At 41.5% G+C, this 25,363-nt stretch overlaps 1 protein-coding gene across 2 annotated transcripts in view; it reads left to right on the forward strand.

Annotated features, from left to right (window-relative positions):
- Window positions 1-3,118: 3,118 nt before the first annotated feature.
- rin3 (Ras and Rab interactor 3) overlaps window positions 3,119-25,363 on the forward strand; it is a 35,983-nt gene continuing 13,738 nt past the window's right edge. Inside the window, exons 1-6 of one of the 2 annotated variants that reach the window (XM_088354483.1) lie at window positions 3,119-3,286; window positions 12,778-13,204; window positions 15,890-16,001; window positions 19,543-19,615; window positions 20,691-20,782; window positions 23,171-24,065. In XM_088354483.1, coding sequence (XP_088210609.1) covers window positions 3,252-3,286; window positions 12,778-13,204; window positions 15,890-16,001; window positions 19,543-19,615; window positions 20,691-20,782; window positions 23,171-24,065 — 1,634 coding nt within the window. In that variant the 5' untranslated portion in view covers window positions 3,119-3,251. Of the gene's footprint in view, window positions 3,287-12,777; window positions 13,205-15,889; window positions 16,002-19,542; window positions 19,616-20,690; window positions 20,783-23,170; window positions 24,066-25,363 lie in introns of those variants that run through there. The other variant, XM_088354484.1, reaches the window with a different exon arrangement.

Genomic DNA, 25,363 nt, shown 5'->3' on the forward strand with positions numbered 1-25,363 from the left:
CTCTCCAGCCCCGGTAAACTTGACCTGCCCGACTTCCGCACTTCGATTGGCCACTTGATCCGAAGCTATCTCTCCGGCTCCGCTGCTGACATCTGACGGCCATCACGTCTCCCGCAAGCCCTGAACGCTTCCTTAAAAAAAGCACTGAAACGAATGCTCTGGGGTTTCCTGATCTGTTCTGGTCTCCTGATACTTAATAGGGTTGAACAAAGACACTAAATTGCTTAAAAATGCAAAACAATAAAATTAAACATAAAAATATTTACTCTTGGTGCTATAAATGTAATATCACCCAGAGTGACTCAGTCAAAAATTTAGGTGTCATATTTGACCCCAATCGGTCCTTTCAAACACACGTTAAGAATATTACTAGAACAGCTTTTTTTCCATGCTGTCTCAGTCGGATGCGGAGATTATAATTCATGCGTTTGTTACCTCCTGTCTCGGTTACTGTAATGCACTACTCTCCGGTCTCCCGAAGTCCAAAATCAGGAGCCTTCAACTGGTACAAAATGCAGCAGCGAGGCTATTAACTAAGAAGGGAAAGTTTAATCACATTACCCCGTTTTTAGCTAACCAGCATTGGCTCCCTGTTAGCTTAAGATGTGATTTTAAGGTTCTGTTGGTAGTATACAAAATCATCCATGGACTTGCTCCCTCATATCTTTCAGATTTAATTTCCCCCTATGTTCCGGTCGAGAGCCTTCGCTCTAAAAATGCTGGTCTACTAGTGAGCCCAAGAGCCAAGAAGAGGTCCGCAGGTTCGAGAGCGTTCTCCATTCGAGCCCCGGTGCTGTGGAATGCTCTTCCCAGTGAGATTCGATCTGCAACCTCAGTCGAAATGTTTAAATCTAGGCTTAGATCACACTTCTATTCTATAGCATATAAATAACCTATATTTTATGTTGACAATATCTGTGTATTATTTGTTATTGGAACATCCGTTGCAGCCTGGTCACACTGAAAGGGGATCACCTGTGCGGTCCCTTCTCAAGGTTTCTTCATCTCCCTCATGTTGAGGTTTTTGAGTTTTTCCTTGCCCTCATGCAGGTTTTAGATCAGGGGATGGTGTAATAATTAATAATAGTCTGTGGTTTGCAATAAACTGTGGTCTGTGCAGCCCTTTAAGACTCCTTGTGATTAAGGGCTTTACAAATAAACATGACTTGACATGAATGAATTAGAAAATGCCCCAACTAATAACTAGTTACAATTCTATTTTCACCAATTCAGACCTCCTCTGAAAATCCCGCAAAAAATATATATTAAAATGAGTCAAATAAAAAGCAAATGATTAGCAGTCGATTGAAAGATTAAACGTAGTCTGCTTACGACCAATTGATATCATTAAAATGAGTTCAAATTTGGCTAATTTTTCTATTACAATACATATAATACTTTCGTTCTTTTTTTGTCTTCTGTTTTGATATCATTTATAGACCCCTATATGTCAGGACCAGAACGGAGACAGGACCCACTTGCATTGCGTTTCTCAAAAGTTTTATTGGAAGAAAGAGAAAGGGTTGCGCCCTTGATCCGGTGATTGCTGGATGTGGGAAGCAGGTCGCTCTGAACGCGGAATTGGATCTTCTGTGGCGAGCGATGGCGGTGTCGGGAACCGAAAAACGGATCAGTAGCCGGGACAGGAGAGCAAAAACGTGGTTGGGGTCGGAAAGCGAGTCGTAAGCCAGGAAAGAGAGTAGACGTGGTCGAGGAAAAAAAGAGGTCAAAAGCCGGGACGGGAGAGTAGACGTGGTCAGGATCAAAAACGGGTCGGAGCCGGGGCACAGACAGGAGCAAAAAACAGGTGGGAGTCAGGGTCGAAATAGGCTTGCCTAGTGTTAACTGAAGTTCGCAGACGGACTGACAAACGGAGAGTGACAGGACTAGGTATGAAAAGGGACAGGGAGCCAATCAGAGTCCAAGGCAGTTGGCGCCAAAGGAGCAGGCCCAGGTGATTCACATTGGTAATTATGACACTATAGACCTCTTTCCTTGTTTGTAAACAAGTGTAATGTAGAAATACATTGGCAGACTTCATGTCCATTTATAGAAGCACCATCATCCGTCCATCCATTATCTGCACCGCTTATCCTCAGTAGGGTCGTGGGGGTGCTGGAGCCCATCCCAGATATCTTCGGGCAGTGGGCAGGGGACACCCTGAACTGGTTGCCAGCCAGTCGCAGGGCACACAGGGACCGACAATTCGCTTGCTCATTCACACATAAGGACAATTTGGACCAGCCAATTAATCTGACATGTTTTTTGGAATGTGGGAGGAAACCAGAGAGCCCGGAGGAAACCCACGCAAGCACAGGGAGAACATGCAAACTCCACACAGGAGGTTCTATCTCATGACCTCAGAACTGTGCTGCACACACACTAACCACTGCGACGCCATGCTGCCCTTTATGGAGGCACATTGACATAAAAATATCCAAGATATAGATACGAACAGCGCAAAATAACACAAACTATACGTTAGCAGCAAGATAGCCTCTTAATTTTAATCATCAGAGTTCACAACAAAAAACGTTCTTTTGATTGGCGCTGGGATTTCTTCCTTTGTAGAAATTGGAAATTTAAAAAAAATTGTCTTTGAAAGCGTTTTATTTTAGCCATGAAAAGGTCAATGAACCCTGTTGTTTGTTTTTATATTCTGGAGATTGTGTATCACTCGAAAATATAACATGCAATACCCACTTCTGCTTTTTATAGTCAAAGAGTTGACATGTGTACGTAAATGATTAGGGTGCGTCGGAGGAGTTGAAGTGAGAGAAACATGAAGTTTGACATTCCACAGATTGAGTTTGAACCCATCTGGAAAGCTTTAAAAAAGAGGGAGGAGGCAGAGGAGGAGCTTGGTTCTGCTGAGTATGACTAGAAACATACACCATCATCACATGCAATGAGAAAAGAACGCAATAAGAGGAGGGAAAATATCACAATATGTGCCACTAATAAAAGTAAAGCGTTAACAGAAAAGCCAAAAGCGCAGAGGAAACTCGACCACAATCCTCAGCCACTTCCTGTCTATCGGCCCAGGAAGTTGAGGCCAGACTTGACACATACATCTATTTTCCACTGGTTTTGCCTTACTCAGTCCTGTCCGACTAAAGAGGAGGAAGAAGCAGGGAGGGTGTAGAGCACGGAGAGGGCGGGATTTTGTCAAAACTGAAAGCAACAGAGGAAAAAAAAAAGAGAGAAGCTGACGGATCAGTCCAAGAAATCAACAGTCAACTGGAGCGCTTATGATGGAAGTCAGTCTGGACCTGCAGGAATCGGGGTAAGTTTGGGAGAACTGACCTAAGGGTTGAAAAACATCTGGGGAAGACGATTCGTTTAGTCTTTAAGAAGTGGAAAGGAAGAAGCAGTCAGGGGGAGGGGATTGTTGGAGTCTGCGAGCCACAGCAGGAAAAACAGTCTCACTCACTAACAGTCTTGGGCACGACACTTTAAAACAGTAATTGAATAGAGTTACTCACTACTTCCCCAAAAAGTAACTGAGTTAGTAACTGAGTTACTCTATATTAAAAGTAACTAGTTCCCAGGGAAAGTAATTAGTTCTGTTACTTGACAAATAAGTTGCATTTCAAAGAATTTTAAATGTTCTGAGTCAGTTGAACAAAGAACAAACATACTTTGTAATATTCATTGCACCTTACCAGTAACAGTTCTGTCCTACACTTGAAGTGCAACAAAAATAAAAAAATAACAATAAAATGAAAACATTATTAGAAGTAAACAATACAAATTGAGTTTAATAAATCAAATCTAAATATCACAATTTAAGGCAACTGGTCAAGTAGACATATGGTACTGTACTTCAAGTATTTTCACACAACAAAAGTAAACTGTTCAATGATAATAATTGCATTTAACACTGCAGTGTAAAATATATTTAGTCAAACTCTCACAACCTAAGACAACTGGTCAAGTAGAAATAGGCAACTGCATCTGAAATATTTTGTTCACAACAAAAGTCAACAGTAAATCTCTCAACCTCTCTCACTCCCTACCCTCTCTCCCTGTCTCTGTCCTCCCACTCTCTTTCTCTGTCTATGAAAGCTGACAAGACTTCTCTCAGTGAGAAGAGAGCAGCAGTTTTGTAACAATTAGTGTTAAAAGACGCAGGAACCATCGAGAAAGAATCCCACCCTAGTTTCCCCCGAGCTAGATGTTAAGTATTGTGAATTTAATAGTGCTCTTAAAGTAGGACCTTCTCTATTGTGTGATGTCATTACGCTCGCACCACAATGTTTTGTGTTTTTATAGATGGCTGCCTTGTTCGTTAAAAGAGAGCCATGTTCACGTTCGCGTGTTGTTGGTTCATAAATATGCCAAAAGACTGAACAAAGATGTCCCGCTTATTTCCCTTATGCACAAGAAGTCTGCACACTCTGACGTAGCCTTAACATGAGACAGCATGCTGACGAAACAAAGTATCACAACATTTGACCATCAGTAACAGCAGAAAAAGTAATAAGTTAGATTTAACCGTTATTGAAGAAAATAACCCTATAACGTAATATAGCAGTATACCCAACACTGCTAATGAATAGGTGAATTGCTTCACATCCATGATACTGCTTTCCATTGATCAGGTTTGTAACGTTGACTAGCGTCATCAACTTTTTCTAATGGAAATCCTGCAGTGCTCGGCGCGTTACTGAAAAAAAGTCAAGTCAAGTAGGGTCATATTTGTTTGTATAGCTCTTAATCACAAAAAAAGTCTCAAAGGCTGCACAGACCACCTTTATAACATACGCTGATCTGAAACCTACACAAGGGTGAGGAAAAACAGGGGGATGGTGTAATAATAGTCTGTGGTTTGCAATAATCTGTGGTCTGTGCAGCCCTTTGAGACTCTTTCTGATTAAGGGCTGTACAAATAAACATGACTTGACTTGACTTGTTTTTGACGAATGAAGCGTTTTACCACTAGTAGGCGCCAAATAATACAGAATGTCTTTTTTTTTTAAACGCAACAACAACAAATCCAGTATGGCAGCATAACAAATTATATATGAGAGATCATTCCTACCACAATTTCTAACAAACAAAACTCAATAGTATTCTTTTTGTTATTCTTGAAAACTCCAACAGTGACGTCAACGTAAATTCTCAAAAATATATTTTGAACGTATTTAACAAAGCATAATATCAATAACAAAATAAAATCCTGATTCAAGAGGAGTATTGGACTTTTAGCTAAATTGTTTCAAGTATAATATGCTGTGCAAGGACATTTTTTAATTTCTGTTCTTACACCAATGCAAGGCAGGGGTCTCTAACATGATGCCCACGGGCAGCCCGGGTGCCCACTAAGAACAGCTGAGGTGGCCACAGACCTGTTCTGAAAATAGTTCACCAGCGTCGTTGTGATTTTCAAATCAAATGATTTTTAACCTGGTAATAACATAGTAACATAGTAACATATACGGTATCTATCTATCTATCTATATATATATATATATATATATATATATATATATATATATATATATATATATATATATATATATATATATATATATATATATATATATATATATATATATAGATAGATAGATAGATAGATAGATATATACATACATGTAATTGGTTAAAAAAGAATTGCAAACAGTTTTTTTTTTGCATTTTATAATTTCTTTATAGACTGAATAGTTAATTTATTTATTTTTTGTAATCGTTTTTCGGGGATTTTGTGTTGTTGTTCAACTTTAAATCTGTGCCGTGTGTATAAAAATAAGATTGTTTTTTGTTTTTCTTTTTTGTAGATCAGTGAATATTTCAATTCATATTTCAAGTACTTTCACAGCCCCCCCTACAAAATATATGAAACACTAATTATTAAATAATTTGTTGCATAATATATTATTATTATTGATAATATATCATTTTAATTAAAAAAAAAATCAGAGGAGCTGTTTGGGTGCCAAAAGAACCGGCTTTCTAAATAGAGTTGTCCCCTTTGGGTGCAACCAGTAGGGGGCTTTTCACAAGACAACGCCAAAATGACAGAGAACAGGCGTGTTGGCGCCATAAGCAATGGCAACAATTTGAAGCATATTCAAGCACTTCACCCAAAATTCAAGCATCTTCCTGATCTTGAAAACACAACATTAAAATTCAAGCAATTTCAAGGATTTCAAGCACCCGTACGAACTCTGAACTTCATTGTGTGTATTCGGGAGTTGGAAACCACTACAATTTATCATTTGCACAAAATAAGTAGATAAAATAACAAAGTAGCACACTATGTAGTAACAGCAATTGAGTTACTTTTTTTTTTGATAGAGTACACAATACCGAGATAAGTGATAAGATTTTTTCTTTTTCTACTTTTTTGGTTTGCTATTTTTCTTTTTTCACTTAGATCTATACGTGCTTGTGCGCATTTGTCATTTCCGCCTTTTTAAATGCTTTTGCTTTTGATTCTGTCAATACACATAAGTGCAAGGAGACGGAAAAATCTATCACGTGTCTTGTGAAAAGTCTAAGCAGTGAGTCATTTGTTACTCATGTGGTCAGATGATGTTTCCTAGCATAAATAAAAAACAGTGCAGTTTTCTGTTTTTTTTTTTTTACCAGAATGGGAATGTTTGGAAGTTTTTGTTTATCATACTGCTATGGGATGGAAAGTTATCCTGAAACTATGCAAAAATGGAAAAGTATTTTATTGAATTGATAATTTGGCAATGGCATAACCTGTGTTGCGTGTTTTACTGAAAAACAGTAGTTACATTTACATATTACTAATAGTGATTCAGATCTCTGCCAGTTTACTGACACCAAAATGTTGCACGTGACTCTGACTCTAACTACCTAGTAACAAATTACCTATATACTCGCACAGAAGCCGAACCTCTATATGTCAGAACCAGAACAGATGGTAGACCCAAACGCGTAAGGTTTCACAACAAACATTATTGCGGAAGCTGAGAAGTCAGGTACGGGAAAGCAAATGCCAGCAATCCGGCCATCGCTGGGCAGGAGGAGCAGGAAGCTCACAGGATTGGAGCGTGGTCGGAAGGCGGAAATGAGTTGATTAGTCGGGACGGGCATTCGGAGCGTGGTCGATGGGCAAACATGGGTGGAGTGGCCAGGACGGGAGATCGGAGCATGGTCGAAGGAAGGAAAAAGTCAGTGGTAGTAGACGAGTAGAATACAGGTAACGATGGGACAGACAGGAGCCTGAGTGAAATATTTGTAATATATCTGAAGTATTTTTGTAGTATTGAAGTACTTGTGCTTTTGTCCTATTTCTGTTGTAATATTTATGTAGCAGTATTTTTGTATTATGAAGTTACTGTAGTGGTATTTTTCTAGTACTTCTGTGGAAGTATTTTCATACTAGTATCTTTGTAGTATTAAAGTATTGGGATGTTTGGCGGTGTTCTAAGGGATGGGCAGGGTACCTGTATGATGCGAGAGGGGTAAACCAGTGAAAGCTGTCGGGGCCAGCTGTTGAACAGAAGAGTGTGTTGGGTCACCCTGACCCGAGTGACATGGCCGATTTCTTGTGTCCCGTTTTATATGGAGGGATGAAAGCATGACCAAATGAGGTTGGTTTGGCCATGGTCCAAAAATGTGTGTGTTGTTTTTTTTTTTTTTTGCTACTTTTTCCTTTTTTATTTTCTTTGTTTTCATATGTGTTTGTCTTGCTGTCGGTCACCCTTCTTGACAAGGGTAGATAGATAGCTAGATAGCTTGATAGCTTGATAGCTTGCTAGATAGCTAGATAGCTAGATAGATAGCTAGATAGCTAGATAGCTAGATAGCTAGACAGACAGACAGACAGACAGACAGACAGACAGACAGACAGACAGACAGACAGACAGACAGACAGATAGATAGATAGATAGATAGATAGATAGATAGATAGATAGATAGATAGATAGATAGATAGATAGATAGATAGATAGATAGATAGATAGATAGATAGATAGATAGATAGATAGATAGATAGATAGACAGACAGACAGACAGACAGACAGACAGACAGACAGACAGACAGACAGACAGACAGACAGACAGACAGACAGACAGACAGACAGACAGACAGACAGACAGACAGACAGACAGACAGACAGCTTGCTTGCTTGGGGTTGTCCATCGATACGATGATGACCATCTTCTTTTAATTGTGAGTCTGCTGATGTTTGAAGAGTCCGATCCTGGATCCACAGATGCGGTTACAGACAGAGCATGTGAAGGGGGTGCTGGGGGGAGCAGGGGTGGCCTGGCGAGCATGTCTCTTTGCACGCTTTGCTGCACGGTGTTGCATGCGCTGTTCCTCCATGTAATCCACTCCATGTGAGCAGTGGGAGCGCCAGAGGTCTCGGCAGGAAGCAAGTTCCTCCAGTGAGGAGGGGTTTATCCGACATCTCTTCAGGATGTTCTTCATTTGGTCTTTGAACCGCTTCTTCTGCCCACCAGCACTGCGTTGGCCTAGATGTAACTGACCATAGAGGATACGGCGTGGCAGTCTGTGGCTGGGCATTCGAACAACATGCCCCAGCCACCTAAGTTGGCGTTGGGCCATAATGGATTCCATGCTGCAGCTGCCTGCCCTCTCCAACACCTCTGTGTGCGGCACTCTGTCCCTCCATGTGATGCCAAGGATCTTCTGAAGACATCTTACATGGAAGGTCTCGAGGCTCTTCAGATGGCGGCTGTAGATAGTCCATGCCTCACATCCATACAGTAATGTCGTGATACATACAGCTCTGTAGACCAGCATTTTGGTGTGGAGTCTAAGGTTGTTGTTTTGAAAGACCCTTATCCTTAGTCGACCGAAAGATGCTGATGCTTGCTTGAGGCGGCTCTGGATCTCATCATCCAATGAGCAGGTGTCAGACACTATGCTCCCCAGATATTTGAAGGTGGGCACCATGAGCAGGTGTTGCCCTGCTGCTGTGAGGGTTATTGGGTTTGGTAAGAGGTCAGCACTGGACTGACAGAGTACCTCTGTCTTCTGGGTGTTGATCGTCAGTCCCATTCTGGTGTATGCAGTTACAGCTGCCGAGAGAATGTTTTGCAGAGCCTCCGGTGTATGGGCAACCAGGGCACAGTCATCAGCATACTGTAGCTCAATGATGGTCTCTGAAGTCAGTTTGGTAGTTGCCTGTAGCCTCCTGATGTTAAACAGGTTACCATCAGCCCTGAAGTTGATGGTAACTCCAGCCTGCTCCTCCATCCTTCTACGTAGCAGTGTTGTAACACAGACGAGGAAGATGTTGAAGAGAACTGGAGCCAGCACACAGCCTTGCCTCACTCCAGTTTCGACGCCAAAGGGCTCTGAGCTGTGTCTTCCAACTACCACTCTGGCCGTCATCCCTGAATGGAACTGTGCAAGAATGGTGAGAAACTTGGGTGGACACCCAAATCTCTTCAGGACTTGCCACAGTAGGTCCCTGTTCACTGTGTCAAATGCCTTTGAAAGATCGACAAAGGCGATGAACAAGTCCTTGTGCTGCTCCCGGCATTTCTCTTGGAGCTGACGTGTCACAAAGATCATGTCGACTGTTCCCCTGTCCTTTCGAAAACCACATTGTGACTCTGGGATGACGCGTTCCGATATTTTGGAGATGAGTCTGCGGAGCATGACCTTGGCAAGGACCTTTCCAGCAGTGGCCAACAAAGAGATACCCCTACTGTTGGAGCAGATGGATTTATCTCCTTTATTCTTAAAGATGGTCACAATGTTCGCATCTTTCCACAGTTGCGGGACACACTCTCGTCTCCACACCTCTGAAATATATTGAAACAGTGTCCGTGTACAGAGGTAGCCTCCTACCTTGAGAAGTTCAGCTGGGATGTTGTCAGGTCCAGGGGATTTATTGTTTTTCAGGGTTTTGACTGCATGCAGGATTTCATTGAAAGTTGGCGGGAGGTCGAGGTCTGGCAATGTAGGATGTTCAGGGAGCTCTGAAAGGACAGTTGGGTCCACTAGGGTGGGCTGGTTGAGCAGGGTGTTGAAATGCTCAGCCCACCGCTCCACTATCATAGCCTGATCCTTGATTAGAGATGTTCCATCAGCAGATCTAACAGGTGCCAGTGAGCAGTGTCTGGGGCCATAGATGGTTTTTACTGCATCATAGAAACTGTGCATATCGCTTCTATCAGCGTGAGACTGGATTTCATTGGCTTTTGAGATCCACCACTCATTTTGCAGTTTTCTGAGAGTTCTCTGGGCCTCGGAACGAAGGGCTTGCCATAGCTTTTTATGGAATTGAGATTGTGGGTTGTTCAGGGTGGCTCTGTGTGCCTTGTGCATTCTGTCCAGGAGGGTTGAGATCTCTCCGGCATTCTGGTCAAACCAGTCCTGGTGTTTTTTAGTTTTAAAACCAACGGTTTGGGCTGCAGTGTCAAAGAGGGTGGTAGATATATAGGTCCACTTCTCATCCATCCCAGCCTCTGACATGACCAGCTGCTCAATGTTTGCCAGCCTCTCAGCTAGAGAGCAACGGAAGTTGTCAAGGGTGTCGCTACTGGAGAGTTTGGCACAGTTGAGTGTCTTCCTCTTTGAACCACCATGACGTGCTAGGGGCCGGACATGCATTCTGACCTTTGTCAGAATCATGCGGTGGTCGGTCCAACAGTCTGCCCCACGCATAGCTCTTGTAATGAGCACGTCCTTCAGGTCAGCCCTCCTCACGATCGCGTAGTCAATCAGATGCCAGTGTTTGGACCTGGGATGCATCCAGGATGCCTTATATTTATTCTTTTGTTGGAAGATGGTGTTTGTGATGGTAAGGTTATGTTCCGCGCACAGACTAAGAAGTCTCATGCCATTGGAATTAACTTTTCCAATGCCATGGGCACCAATCACACCATCCCAGTTTTGCAAGTTCTTTCCGACTCTTGCATTGAAATCACCAAGCAGCATGATTTTGTCATTCCTCGGGATGTGACTGAGGATGTCATCGAGTGCCTGGTAGAAGCGATCCTTCTCTTCATCATTCGATGGCAGTGTTGGTGCATAGGCACTAACTAATGTGACATGTCTGCATTTTGCAAGTGGGATGCGAAGAGTCATTAGTCTTTCACTGACACCCACTGGTGACTCTGTGAGCTTCAGCAGTAGAGTGTTCTTAATTGCAAAACCAACTCCGTGAAGATGGTGTCCGCCCATGGGGTATCCCTTCCAAAAGAATGTATAACCCTCCCCCTCTTCATTGAGTGAGCCTTCCTCAAGGAGTCTGGTCTCGCTGAGCGCTGCCACATCCACATTATATCGCTTCAGCTCGTTGGCAATGAGTGCTGTTCTGCGCTGTGGTCTGTCCAGACTGGTATCCAGGAGTGTCCTTATGTTCCATGCTGCAATTCTAAATGCTATTGTTTTTCGACCGCATAGTGGAATGTCCCGACAGGCGCGGTTTCCTGTCCGGGTACTGTGCTGAGTGGGCAATCTTTAGGCCACCTTTTCTAGGCCTTTCCCCAATTGGGGTGAGCAGTGCGGCCACTAAATAGTGCTGCTCAGACGCACAGGGGTCTGCCGGAAACAGCTGCCACTCAATCCCAGCTGCTAACGACCCTTGCCCTGTGCCGCTGACGTGCAGAGGTCCAGCTAAGAGCTTCCAGCTCATTCAAACCTGCTCCCGTCACTGGTTACTCCATCGCCGCCAGACTTTTGTGGTCGGGGACTCAGGTAAAAGAAGATACCTGCGCAATGATGGTTTTTAAAGTGGCGTAAGGGGTGCGCTTTCCCCAACGCCACTATCTTGATTGTAGAGAAGATGGATCCAGTGGCAAGGGAGACCCTAGACGACCGGCATCTTCCCACAACTGCAGGCGGCTGCCGGAATCCAGGTCTGTGGGAAACCGCCTCAAAGCGTGCCGCCACCAGCTTTTGGGATCACTCTTAGTCTGGACTCTACCCTTCGACCTGTTCGGCTTGGGTAACCCTGCCAGGAGTACGAGACTCCCGCCGACATAGCTCTAGGGGTCATTGAGACGCACAAAGTGCCCCACCACGATAAGGTGGTGATCCGTCGGGGCACGCAGACAGACAGACAGACAGACAGACAGACAGACAGACAGACAGACAGACAGACAGACAGACAGACAGACAGACAGACAGACAGATAGATAGATAGATAGATAGATAGATAGATAGATAGATAGATAGATAGATAGATAGATAGATAGATGGATAGATGGATCTTATATATTCTTGTATTTTTGTAGTATTTCGGTTTGATAATTATGTAGTAGTAGTTTTGTATTATGAAGTTACCGTATTGGGTTTTTTTCTAGTATTTCTGCGAACGTATTTCCATACTAGTATCTTTGAAGCATTCCTTTAGTATCTTTTATAAATCATTGTAGTTGCATTTTTGTAGTATTTCTGTAGCATTTTTTCTTATCATGAAAACAAAATGATATGTTTGGCCCCTGTTGTTAAGCACTAAATTTGATATTTAGTTTTGTAGTTATTTTATTGTATTTTTGTAATATTTCTGTTGCAGACACACAAAAGTACAATAGGGACAAAGTTATCACACACAAAAAAACTTTTGTTATTACTAGTACTACATTTACGATTGTGTATACAGTATATTCATTATATTTTGACAATCTTTGTTTGGCGGGCTGGATGAAGAAGGCTTACATGCCGAATGTGGCCCACGAGCTGTAGTTTGCCCACCCCAGACTCTTAACCGAAAATGACTCCTTGTCGAGACTGAAAAAAACAAAGTCAGATGTTGTAAAAATGCAAACAACCCATTTGAGGCATGGAATTGTTAACTTTGTCCTTGTCCTTCGCAGACACATCAACAGTCTGACGGGAGTGCAAGACCCCTCCACCACCGCTCCCGCGCCAAGGCTATCCCGACCCAAGGGGCCTCCTCCAAACACAAAGTCGTCCCAGATCCCTTCTCGACCACCCCTTCCCTCGATGACTCCCCCGTCGCCCAATTTGATCTCCAGACCTGCCAACCAACCGCCGGCATCTCTGCCACCGCCTCTCTCCCCGATTCCTACACTTCACTTGCAGAGTTCTACAACCGCAGAGCATCTTCCTCCGTCCCAGGCCGTGTCCTCCTGCTCACCTTCTCCCCATATTGACCCGCCGGTTCCTCCCTCAACGGCGCTGAGCCTCGTTGATCACCTGGTGGGGAGCAGTTCTGTGTGGCTTGTTAAAGGACTCAGCCAAGATCAAATCACATGCATCCTGGAGAAGGAGGCCACTGGGGTGAGATGGTCGCAAATATGTTATTTATTACCGCCTCCAGAAAGTCCAAGAGACAACTTAACACGGGGGTGTCAAACATATGGCCAACGGGCCGGATAATCAGGGCCTGCGAGACCAATGTTGAGAGAAGCATAAAAGATATATGAGACAAAACTAGGGTTCGTACAGGTGCTTGAAATTATTTCAAATGATTGAATTTTAATGTGTTTTTAAGGTCAGGAAAATGTTTGAATTTGGGGTGAAGTGCTTAAAAATGCTTGAAATTGTTGCCATTGCCATGTTTCTCCGCAGTCCGACTATAGACACAGAATACATGACAGTGTGTGAAAATGACGCCGACTTGCCTGCTCTCGTGGCTTGTCATTATGGCGTTGTCATCTGATGCATAACCGCCTCCTACTGGTCAAACTCAAGAGGACAGCTCTATTTAGAAAAGCGGCACTTTTGTCTCAATTTACTAAAAATAGACAGCTATTATGGCTCCCAAACGGCTCCACAATTTATTTATTTGAAATGATATATTAGCAATAATAATAAAACAGTTTACAGCAATTTCTTTTAGTAACTAGTAAGTTTATGTTTGCAGGTGATCCCTAAAAAACACATGAAATATAATTTAAAACATTCACAGGTCTACAAAACATATTCGTAAAATACAAAACAATTTTAGCTTTTTACATACAGAACATATTTAAAGTTGAACAACAACAGAAAATATTCAAAATGTAAAACAATAAAATAAAAATTACAAATATTAACTCTTCATTGCTATACATGAATGATAAAAGTCAGAAAAACAAATCATTTACGTTTCTATATTAATCGGTTTGAACCAATGTTCCCTCTGATTTTCCACGGGTCTGAGCGTTCACACAAAGTCGGTGAGCAACGCTTGAAACAACAGTGAGCAACCATAATCCTAAGTGTGGCAACTAAATCATTATCAAACATGTCCAAAACTTGACATCAAGTTACATTTTGCTGAGTTTCCGGCAATGCAAAATATTTATTTTCTTTTGAATTAATTGACTAATGTACTATTGCAAAGGTTGTACGGCCTGCAAATGTCATTTGTTTTTACAACAATTCTTTCACAAGATTTCCATTTCTTTTTTTTCCTGGTATCTTTTGTTGCATAATACTAACATCTTTGGGGGCTTATTTAGTCGGTTGCGCAATACAGAACTGTATTTGATGACATTTTTTTTAGTGGAAGTTCAATGTTGGCAACAAGATTCACTTGATATAATTGGAAATTATTTGAATGCAACACAAACTTTTTCTTCTTTTCCGTGTTTTTCGACTTTTTTTTTTAAATCCTTTAAAAAAATCTCTTTGTGTTTATTTTTTCCGAGTTGTTACTTTTTTCTTTTTGTTCTCGATTTACTTTTTTCCTTTGTTTCTTTCTTTTCATTCTTTCTGGCTTTTTTCTAAATTTTTCCTTCTTTTTTTTTCTTCCTTTTGTTTCTGTTTTTCTCAGCTTTTCACAATTTTTTTATTTTGTTTTTTTCTTTTTTGTTCTATTCCCCCTCCCTTTAAGTCATTTTGTGCATAATTTTACATAATGTTTGGTCATGTTGGGATTAAAGAAGCAAAAACAACCTGAAGAGCCGTTTAGGACCCTTAAGAGCCGGTTCTCGAAAAACTCTACTGACTTTACTCAACTTCGTTCTACTTCGACATTGACTTCAAAATACCGCATTTAGAACACAGCGTCAGGGGAAGCCGTGTATTTTTACCTTCATGCACTGTAACTTTGACTTAATTCGCTTCTTAATTAGCAATTTTGAGCCCTGATTTTTGTGAGCTGGCTTGATTTTCTTGTGCGCTGAGAATGTGCGGGCAGTGCGCGTTTCTAGTTTATATCAATACAGCACTTTTTTTTCCTTTTGTATTGAGCTCTGTTATTACCCAACACTTAAAGTGTGACATAACCAAGCTGTGGATGCATTGTTGAAGCAGAATGGCAGAATTCATGTCAGTTTAAAGCAGCCCATTGACGCAAAAAGATCATAGATCACAGTTAGGAACAGCTCAAAATAGCACAAAGTGTGTGCTAGCAGCAAAATTTATTTCAGTCTTCAAAGTCGACAAAAAGATAGTGGGAAAAAAATTACAAAATAGCCTTGAAAGTGCTTGAAAAGTGCTTGAATTTGTCCATGAAACAGGTGTACAAACCCTGAAAATAAATTTGACACCCCTGACTTAAAGTCTCCTGCTTTTTATACATACGATACTTTTCTTTCTTTTTTACCTTTCCGTATTGAACTCAATTATTAGTCAATACCTATAGAGCCCTTTCCATGTTTGTAAACAAGTATGACCTAAATGGTAAGTGGTCTGCATCTATATGGCGCTTTCCAAGCAGAATGGCAGCATTAATGTCAGTTTATAGCAGTCTATTGACACTAAAAAGGATCGTAAATCATTGATAGGTACATCTCAAAATAGCATGAAGTATGTGCTAGAAGCAAGATGGCAACTTTATTTCAGCTGTCAAAGTCGACAAAAAATAGTGGAAAAATTGAAAAAATAGCCTTGATAATGCTTGAAAAGTGCTTGAATTTGGCCATATAAAAGGTGTACGAACCCTGAAAATTAGTCTGACACCCCAGACTTAAAGTCTCCTCACCTAGTTATCGTAAGTGAAGTTCGTATCATGTAAAATCTGATTGACTCTTGCAGGTCTTCCTGGTTCAAAGCACAGAAGAGCAAGGCATGACGTTGACAGTACGATTGCCTGAAGAGCAGAAAGCAACACCAGTGCACAATGTGGAGGTCAAACAACACAAAACATGTACGTGTATCTTGATTTTAAAGGGACACTGTGTAATATTTCACCACTACCATCCACTGTATTGTGAAAACGAATGCTATAAGGTATAAGGAAGAAACTACGAAGACTTAAAATGACCAAATCACACAATTTTGCTTCTTGCTTTCTTGCCCAGCCTTTTTGAGGTTTTTGGGTACCCGTAGCAACAAGATCTTGGACAATCATGTCAGCTTCCTTATGTAAGACTCATGTTTTGGAAAATAATTTCTCAACATGTGCTTATTAAAAAATGGCATCTATACTATATATATTTTTTTAAATGGAAGTTTTTCTTCCCACTGGGAGGCGCTAATTGATGATACACACTGTCCCTTTAAAGCACTAGTTAATAAAAAAAATTGGGGTCAAGAAGTCAAGAAAGACTACTTGGGTCAGGTTGACTCATTTTTGGGGGGTTGTATTACAAAAATACCGCCGAATAAATTAAAAAAAAAAAGTTTTTGTTAACAGTAACTCTAAAAGGTTTGGTGATTGTGGTGAAGAAGTTACATAAAATTGGTTAGTTTTTTTTTTTTTTAAATGACCCATCTTGCTCCTACCAGTACCCAAAAACTCAAAAAGGCTCAAGAAGTAAAATGATGCATTTTGGTCCCTTTAAGTCTCTGTCGTTTATATTCTACCTTGTGACTTTAAGAACTCGTTTTCGGTTGCACAAGGCTCTACAGCGACATCTGGTGGTGGAAAAGTCCACACTGTCCCTTTGATGTTTTATTTTAAACAACATACAAAATTATTTTTGAGGGACAGTAATCCTTTGCTTTATCACAGTTTCACTACTGCACAGATTTTCATTGTGCATTGTGTTTTGCATTTTGATTGGCTAAACGACTTGCTAAACTTGTCTGTAGCCACATGCATGTCTTTGGCGCCCCCTAGTGGCTCCGGGGCACTTTTCAAAAATGTTTGATCATGGTAAAATACATGGTTTCTGTAGGACTGAACCAGAACGTGAATGCCGTTTTCCATAATGTCCACATGATGGCGGCAAAGCATCATGTAAAGTGGATTGTGTCCTTAGTCCGAATAGTTGTCTAATAAAACTGCAAGATTATTTTTAGGATCATAATTTCACATTAGAGAAGTTGTTTGTAGAAAAAAAAACAAATACTTGAGCCTCTGAACCGGGTTTCTTCTTGAGATAAATAAAGAAATAAATAAGGGCATCACGGCAGCGCAGTGGTTAGCGAGTGTGCGACACAGTTCTGAGGTCATGGGATCGAATCCTTCTGTGCTGAGTTTGCATGTTCTCCCAGTGCCTGCGTGGGTTTCCTCCAGGCACTCCGGCTTCCTCCCAAATTCAAAAAACATGAATGTCAGGTTCAAACAGTCCTTAGGTGTGAATGAGCAAGTGAATGGTTGTATGTCTCTGTGGCAACCAGTTCAGGGTGTCCCCTGCCCACTGCCCGAAGATAGCTGGAATGGGCTTATTATTATTATTGATAATAGATAGATAGATAGATAGATAGATAGATAGATAGATAGATAGATAGATAGATAGATAGATAGATAGATAGATAGATAGATAGATAGATAGATAGATAGATAGATAGATAGATAGATAGATAGATAGATAGATAGATAGATAGATAGATAGATAGATAGATGGATGGATGGATGGATGGATGGATGGATGGATGGATGGATGGATGGATGGATGGATGGATGGATGGATGGATGGATGGATGGATGGATGGATGGATGGGTAGGTAGGTAGGTAGGTAGGTAGGTAGGTAGGTAGGTAGGTAGGTAGATGGATAGATACTTTATTCATCCCCGTAGGGAAATTCACACTTCCAGCAGTCTACCCCGTTGTTTATTAACAGATTAACATGATGCCCTAGGGGTGCTTGTAGCGGAGTGGATGACGTCACACCAGTCCAAAAGTTCGACATCCCTGCGGCAGACGGAAAACTTTTCTTTGTGAAAATCCAGGGGATACACCACCTCGTGTTAGCAAGTCCGCCTCGTCTCCGATTCCCCCCGGCTTTCGTGTCTCTGTTTAGCGGCGTTGAAGCCGAATAGCTCCGGGTGGCTACACGTTAGCGTCCGGAATGCTAAACGTGAGCCACGTTCCCGCAAAACACAGCAACTGCGCTCCATGTGCGCTTCGATGTTTTCCACCAGCACTCGATGATCTTATTTGGTCGTGAGTTCGCATTTACCATGATTACGGATGGTACCGAAGACTTATAACGCCGCTAGCCGCTTCACTAGCTCCGGCTCTTCTTCCACGATAGGCCCCTTCATCACGCCGGCATGAGAAATTCTTCAGAGCAAGGAGTTGAAATTCCTTGAATACACGCATTTTTTGTGTGCTAAAACCCATGTCCCATAGGATAGAAGTAATCCATAGTGTAGTTGTCAAAACGGGAAGAAAAAACACCGAAGATAGGAGCAGACAATAAAACAATAGGGCAGCTGCTGGAAAAGGCAGCCGCTCGTGGCAGCGCTGCTTTGATCAATAATATATCATTTTAAAAAAAACAATAATCTGGTGGCCAAATGAGCCGAGCCAAAAGAGCTGTTTTTCTAAATAGAGCTGTCACGCTTCACATGACAACGCCATAATGTCAATTCACCCGAATAGGCGTGCTGGCGTAAATTTCACCTTTTTCTTTCTAAAGTCAGACTCCCAAGAAACGTGGCAAGGGCAACAATTCCATGCATTTTCAAGCATTTCACTCAAGTCAAGTCAAGTCAAGTCAAATTTATTTATATAGCCCTTAATCACAAAAATGTCTCAAAGGACTGCACAGGATTACAGTTACAAAATTACACAATTACCTGATCTTAAACCAGCAAACCAGCAAACCAGCATGCGGGCAAGGAAAAACTCAAAAACCTCAGTGTGAGGAGAAAAGAGAAACCTTGAGAAAGGACCTCACATGTGGTAATCCCCCTTCCAGGATTGAACAGGGTGAATTACAATTAGCATTACTGTACACAGAATAGTAAACACTAGGTAAGATGTTGAAAATGTCCGGAAAGAGCATGACATCAACGACGACGCCAGCTGGTAAATGCAGGGGTTGACATGCTGCAGGTCAGACCCCGGTCCGTTGACCCATCCCAGATCATCCTTCTCCTTCGTATCAGCCAGGCAGGCCTCAGAAAAAGACAGGACAAAACAGAATACAAGGTGGGCATCAATCATATGCTTTGGAATAGAAGTGTGTCTTAAACCTCAATTTAAAAACTTCCGTTGAGGTTGCAGATCTTATCTCCAGAGGCAGGGCGTTCCACAACACCGGGGCCCGGATGGAGAACGCTCTCGAGCCCGCAGACTTCTTGGCTCTCGGAGTCACAAGTAGACCGGCATTTTCCGAGCGCAGACTCCGTGCAGGAACACTCAAAATTCAAGCATTTTCCTGACCCTAAAAACGCAACGTTAAATTTCAATCCTACTTTAATGTTGCGTTGCGTACTTTCAAGCACCCGTCCCAACCTTGCATAAAAGCCCCACTACTATGTCTAATCAAGTGCCTGTGGTTGTTTTCTGCAGTTCTTCACTTGGATGGCTCGGCTCTGGTTTTTGACGACATCTACAAACTGATTTCTTTCTACTGTGTCAGCAGGTTAAACACACACTCACACAAATGCAAGCGAAGGTGCACGGAAGAGGGAGAAGGGTGTAATTATTAAGTAGCACCATCACAATTAGACAATCAAGCAATTAATGGTTTAAGAAAAAGCGGCTTTTGATCCACTGACGGAGGTGAACTTTTGTCCTATTAAGCACACGGCAATGTTTTACAAATTCATACAAAGTCCAAAATTACTATTGCCTATTTTGATGTCTGCTGATACTACATACCTGGTAACCTCAGCCAATCGCTCCCCTCATTAAAGATTTCAATACCACTTACTAAGTAATAAACTTTACAAACACAATGCATTTACTCACAGCAAGATAGACTATGTAGATGGCCGTGACAATAATGTGACGTTGCTGTCTGCTGACAGTAATCGAGACAACACAGATTAGTAGTAGTTTTCTTTTATACAGGGCTCGAAAAAAAAGTTTCATGGTCAAATTCAAGCACTTTTCAAGCACTCTAGACCAATTTTTCAATTTTCCAGTGTCTTCTTAGGGAAAAGTCCAAGGCCGATCAAAAATAAGTTTTTTTTTTCCTTTGGTGACTAAAATAAAGTAGCCGTCTTGCTGTCTTAATCCATCCATCCATTGTCTGCACCGCTTATCCTCAGTAGGGTCGCAGGGATACTGGAACCCATCCCAGCCACCCTTGGGCAGTGGGCAGGGGACACCCTGAACTGGTGGCCAGCCAGTCGCAGGGCACACAGGGACAGACAATTCGCTCACTCATTCACACCTAGGGACAATTTGGACCGGCCAATTAACCTGACATGCATGTTTTTGGAATGTGGGAGTAAACCCATCCAAGCACGGGGAGAACATGAAAACTCCACACAGGAAGGTTTGATAACATGAGCTCAGAACTGTGCCGCACACGCGCTAACCACTGCTCCGCTGTGCTGCTCTTGCTGTCTAGCAGGCCGTAGTTTGCCCAACCCTGCTCCGACCTTAATATCACCCCGCTTTTAGCTATGAATACTGTTTGTGCAGAGTTCAATTCCTGGGCTTTTACTCGTCAAATTGCACCAAAGTGTCTTATGATGACTTCATTTTAGGGATGTCCTGGCTGTACCACTGAAATTACCGCAAGCCGTCTCCATGGTGACGCAGAAAGAGGATATGGATGCTATCTCTGCCTTGGGCGCAGGTACTATACAAATGGACTCGACAGGGTTTGCACAATTTAACTTGGACTTGAACGGGAGTGACTTCAACAACGTACTTAACTCAAAAAAATTAATGGACAATCGGAGGCACAAACACTATACATCAGGGGTCGAGAATGTTTTTGACCCAAAGAGCCATAAAAGCAGAAATATTTTGATTTTTTTTGTATCTTTTAAGACAAAATTTAACATAACCACCAAACCCGCTTACAGGCAAATGCTAATTCCTCAGCATATTTTAAGTCAGTGTGTGATGTTTCATAAAATCTATGAAATAATAATAATACCATCTAGATATACCACTTAAATTTTGTCTCCCTCCCTCGGTTACTTAAGTTGTTGAGGCTCATTTCAACTCTCATTTTGTTTTACTTGTTAGCATTTAGTTATAAGCATCCATCTATTAGCATCTACTTGTTAGCATCTACTCCTTAGCATGTAGTCCTTAGCATGTAGTCACTAGCATGTAGTCGTTAGCAGGTAGTTGTTAGCTGGGAGTCATTTTCATCAACTCATTAGCATCTTTCCATTAGCATCAACACGTTAGCATCTACTTATTAGCATATAGGTGTTAGCATTTAATCATAAGCATCTACTTGTTAGCATCTACTCATTATTATGTAGTCTTTAGCATTTAATTATAAGCATCTACTTGTCAGCATCTACTCATTATTTTGTAGTAGTTAGCATGTAGTCGTTAGGATGTGATCGTTAGCATCTACTTGTTTACATCTACTTTTTGGCATGCAGTCATCACCTTTTACTTTTTAGCATCCACACATTAGCATGTAGTGGTTGGTATGTAGTCATTAGCATGTAGTCTTTAGCATGTGGTCGTTAGCAGGTAGTCGTTAGCTGGGAGTCATTCGCATCTACGCATTACTATCAACATGTTAGCATCTACTTATTAGCATATAGTCGTTAGCATTTAATCATTACCATCTACTTATTAGCATCTACTCATTATTATGTAGTCGTTAGCATGTAGTCGTTAGGATGTGGTCGTTGACATCTACTTGTTCTTATCTACTTGTTGGCATGCAGTCATTACCATCTACTTGTTAGCATCTCTGCATTAGCATGAGGTCGTTGGCATGTAGTCATTAGCATGTATTCATTAGCACCTTGTCGTTAACTTCCCTGTTTACCATGATGACCAAGATTCCCTATTTAAAACGAATGTGCCTATTCATTCCAGGTGGGACAAATTTTCGGTTATTTGAGGGTTTATGTCGCGGTAGTAATGGTTATCGCAAGCAAAAATCATAACACACAATTCCGGAGCTAGCGGGAAATAATAATCTGTATATCGTTGGGGTACTATGAAAGCCCTAGGGGAGGGGTCGGGAACCTTTTTGACTCAAAGAGCCATAAAAGCAAAAAATATTAATTTTATTTTGGGAAAGAGCCACACCATATATTATGAGACAAATTTACTAAATTGCTAAACCGGCGCCCCAGACAAAAGCTTAGTCTTCAGCACATTTATTTTTGATGATTTGATAAAAATTATGAAAAGAGAATAATGCCAGAGCCCCTGTCCCAAATTCAACAAACAGACCACTTTAAACTTGTCTCTTTCTTGCAATTACTCAAGATCGGTTAAACTCCTTTTGACCCTTTTTTTCATACATATTGGTTTCAAAACCAGATGCAAGCATTTATTTTGTAAAAACGTCACAACATTCTGAGAATAGGGAGCCTTATGTGCTTACCTTTGGCGAGAGATGGGAGGGAATGCTTGTACTTTTTGCATAGCTCCACCCATCCCTCCCACTCACCCAATCAAATGACTAAGTTCTCTTCCGGTGTTTTGGCGTATTTACAGTTCTGTGGATTCATCATAAAGTATCTGAACACTGAACACAGATTATATAGTGAACTTTTAAATAAAGGATTCTTTAGCGTTGTACAGCCAAAACGAGTTTTTTTTCCCCCTTTTTTATGTGTGACACCTTGACTGTAAATTGTAGTGAAAAACGTGCCCTATATATACTGCAAAGTGTTTCCATCGAATTTAGCTTTGGTTTGGCTTTACGTGTACCTGAATATGATAGACATCTCTGGTTTTGAACAAGATGGAGAAATTTTGCATGCAATCAAATTGGTCTCTGAGCCACAGATACTCATAGAAAGAGCCATATATGGCTCGCGAGCCATAGGTTCCCGACCCCTGCCCTAGGGAGAGAAGCGAGCAAAACTTTGGTAATTTAATAAATTTTTACAATTTAATACCCACGGGCCTGGGTTGGTTCAAGCTGGATTTTTTAGGCCTGGTCTTACCTTCCGTTGATTTCCAGTCGACTCTTAAAATAGTCGTGAATTGCAGCCCTGTAACAACCATGCATTTTGTTGTGAATGTGTTGCAGATTTTTGGATGTCAGATTTCAATAAGAAGACGAACACTCTAAACATGTTGGATCTGAATCCCAACACATATTTGTATATCAACCCCATCACATTGGCAGAGACGGCTACCAAGCAGCCCAAAGAGTCCAAACTACAAATCAACACCCCCGAAAGCATCGTTTCCTACTTGCTCAATGGAAGCTCCAACCAGAACCACAACAGAGAGGTCAAACATAATCTGAAAATGAACTCTAATCCAAACTCGGATCCAAAATTTAAGCGGCCTCCCCCAAGGCCCCCTAGCCTAGGAACTGGATCTGGATCTGGTCTGCTATTCTCGACTCCACTTTTGGAAAAAAGCGCATGTTTGACTCCTGACAGAAAAGAGGAAGGAAAAGTAGCAGAAGAGAAGAAGATGACGTTGACGTCACCTCCTCCGTCACGGCCTCCTGCTCCCCCACAGAATCGAGCCGTCCCCTCGCCTCGCCCGGTTCCCCCGCGTCCCATTTCCTCAAGGTACAGTACAAATGGTGGCCAAAAGGAAACTGAAAAGGAAGGTGGAGAACTTGGAGAGGAAGACAAAACATATCCGTTGTCTGAGAGTGAGGAACAAATTGTGACCAAGAATAAAGACCAGGATAAACTGCAGTTTGGGGTTCAACCTTTTGGGAAAAGACTCAGTCGACCTGTACCTCAGCCAAGGAAGAAACCGGCCTCGCTGGACAGGGCTGAAAACGTCTCGGCTAATCACGAAGTTGGGTCAAAACGGGTCTCTCCCTCCCCAGCACAAAGGCGAGACGTGTCCTTGTACTCGCCTCAAGGGGGCGGTGGCCTCAGCACAGATCCTGACTCCTGCTCCAACAGCAGCACCGAAGAAGAAGGGGAAACGAACCTGGAGCAAGAACAAAACTATAAGTAGGTCTGGCAAAGTGGAATGTTTGGAGATCGTATAGTAATCTTTTGCTGTATCACGGTTTACCTTTCGCAGTCTATGCTACTTTGCGGATTTTCCTCGTGCATTGTCTTCTGTATTGGCTAAACAGCCGCCCCGCCCCTTTTCTGCCTGTGTCTGTCTGTGCGTTAATAACCTTGCAGTGTACGTTTTTCACGTACATAAAACAGCTTGACAAACCTATTGACAAGCCATTATGTCAACAGAAAATTCTGCATGGACACACAAAAGCACCAAACGACAGAGAAATATGCATTCTATCGCCAGAAAAGTTGGACTTCTTGACATGCTTAAGTAGCTGTCTCCAACCTTTTTCAAGCATCAAGCTACTTTCTGTTACTAATTTGCGCAAAGGACACCCATTTTGATATGAATGTCAACTTAGCTAGATGGCTCGCTTAATAGCTGAAAAGGTAGCTTGATAGTTAGGTAGAAAGGAAAACAGGTAAAAGAGAGCTAGATAGCTAGCTAAAAGAGTAAATCGCCAACTAAATAGCCGGATAGAAAGTAAAAAAATATTTTTTAAAAGCTTGATCACTGGCTAAAATGATCAAATGATAGTTAGATAGCATGCAAAAAATATAAAAACATAGCTAAATAGCTTTCTAAATTACCTATAAAGGCAGGAAGATAGCTAGCGACAAAGTTTAAAAGATAGCCAGATAGCTATCTTAAAAAAACTGCACATTTTTGCTCATTTGCATTATAAAACCCGAAACATTGGAATTGAGTTTGTTTTATTACCTGTAAAATAGATTTTTTTAAAAGATGAGTAAATACATTTGATTAACACACAGATACATTTTACTCTCTAAATAATTGCTTAAAGATAATTATCAATTCTTTATTTATTTGCTCATGTAGCCCATGAACTTTAAATGTTTAAATATTTATTTGAATTTCTAAAATATCAACTCATGGGTCAATTATTAAAAATAGAGTTGAATCGAATCAGCCAAAAAAATCACAATGATTTTGGGGGGTGCTTGGTTTTAATTTGGGGGTTACGCCCATGCTAAATACTACTGCATATTGGTAATCGCTATCGAACCGTATGGTAGTCGCTTTTTGGCGACATGATCCGAAAAGACGTGACATAAACAAATCGGGGAGAGCAGAAAATCCCGTCGCTGAAAGAAGTTACACACCGTTTTTGACCGGTAACAGTAACAGGGAAAAAAAACATTGAGTTATATTACCCCGTTCCTGAAAAAAATAGGGCTGTTAAGTAACAGCGTTATCTTTCATGGCAATATTCCAA

Source organism: Urocampus carinirostris, chromosome 15 (genome assembly GCF_059441175.1).
Source record: "Urocampus carinirostris isolate Australia breed hairy pipefish chromosome 15, RoL_Ucar_1.0, whole genome shotgun sequence".
NCBI classification, from domain to species: domain Eukaryota; kingdom Metazoa; phylum Chordata; class Actinopteri; order Syngnathiformes; family Syngnathidae; genus Urocampus; species Urocampus carinirostris.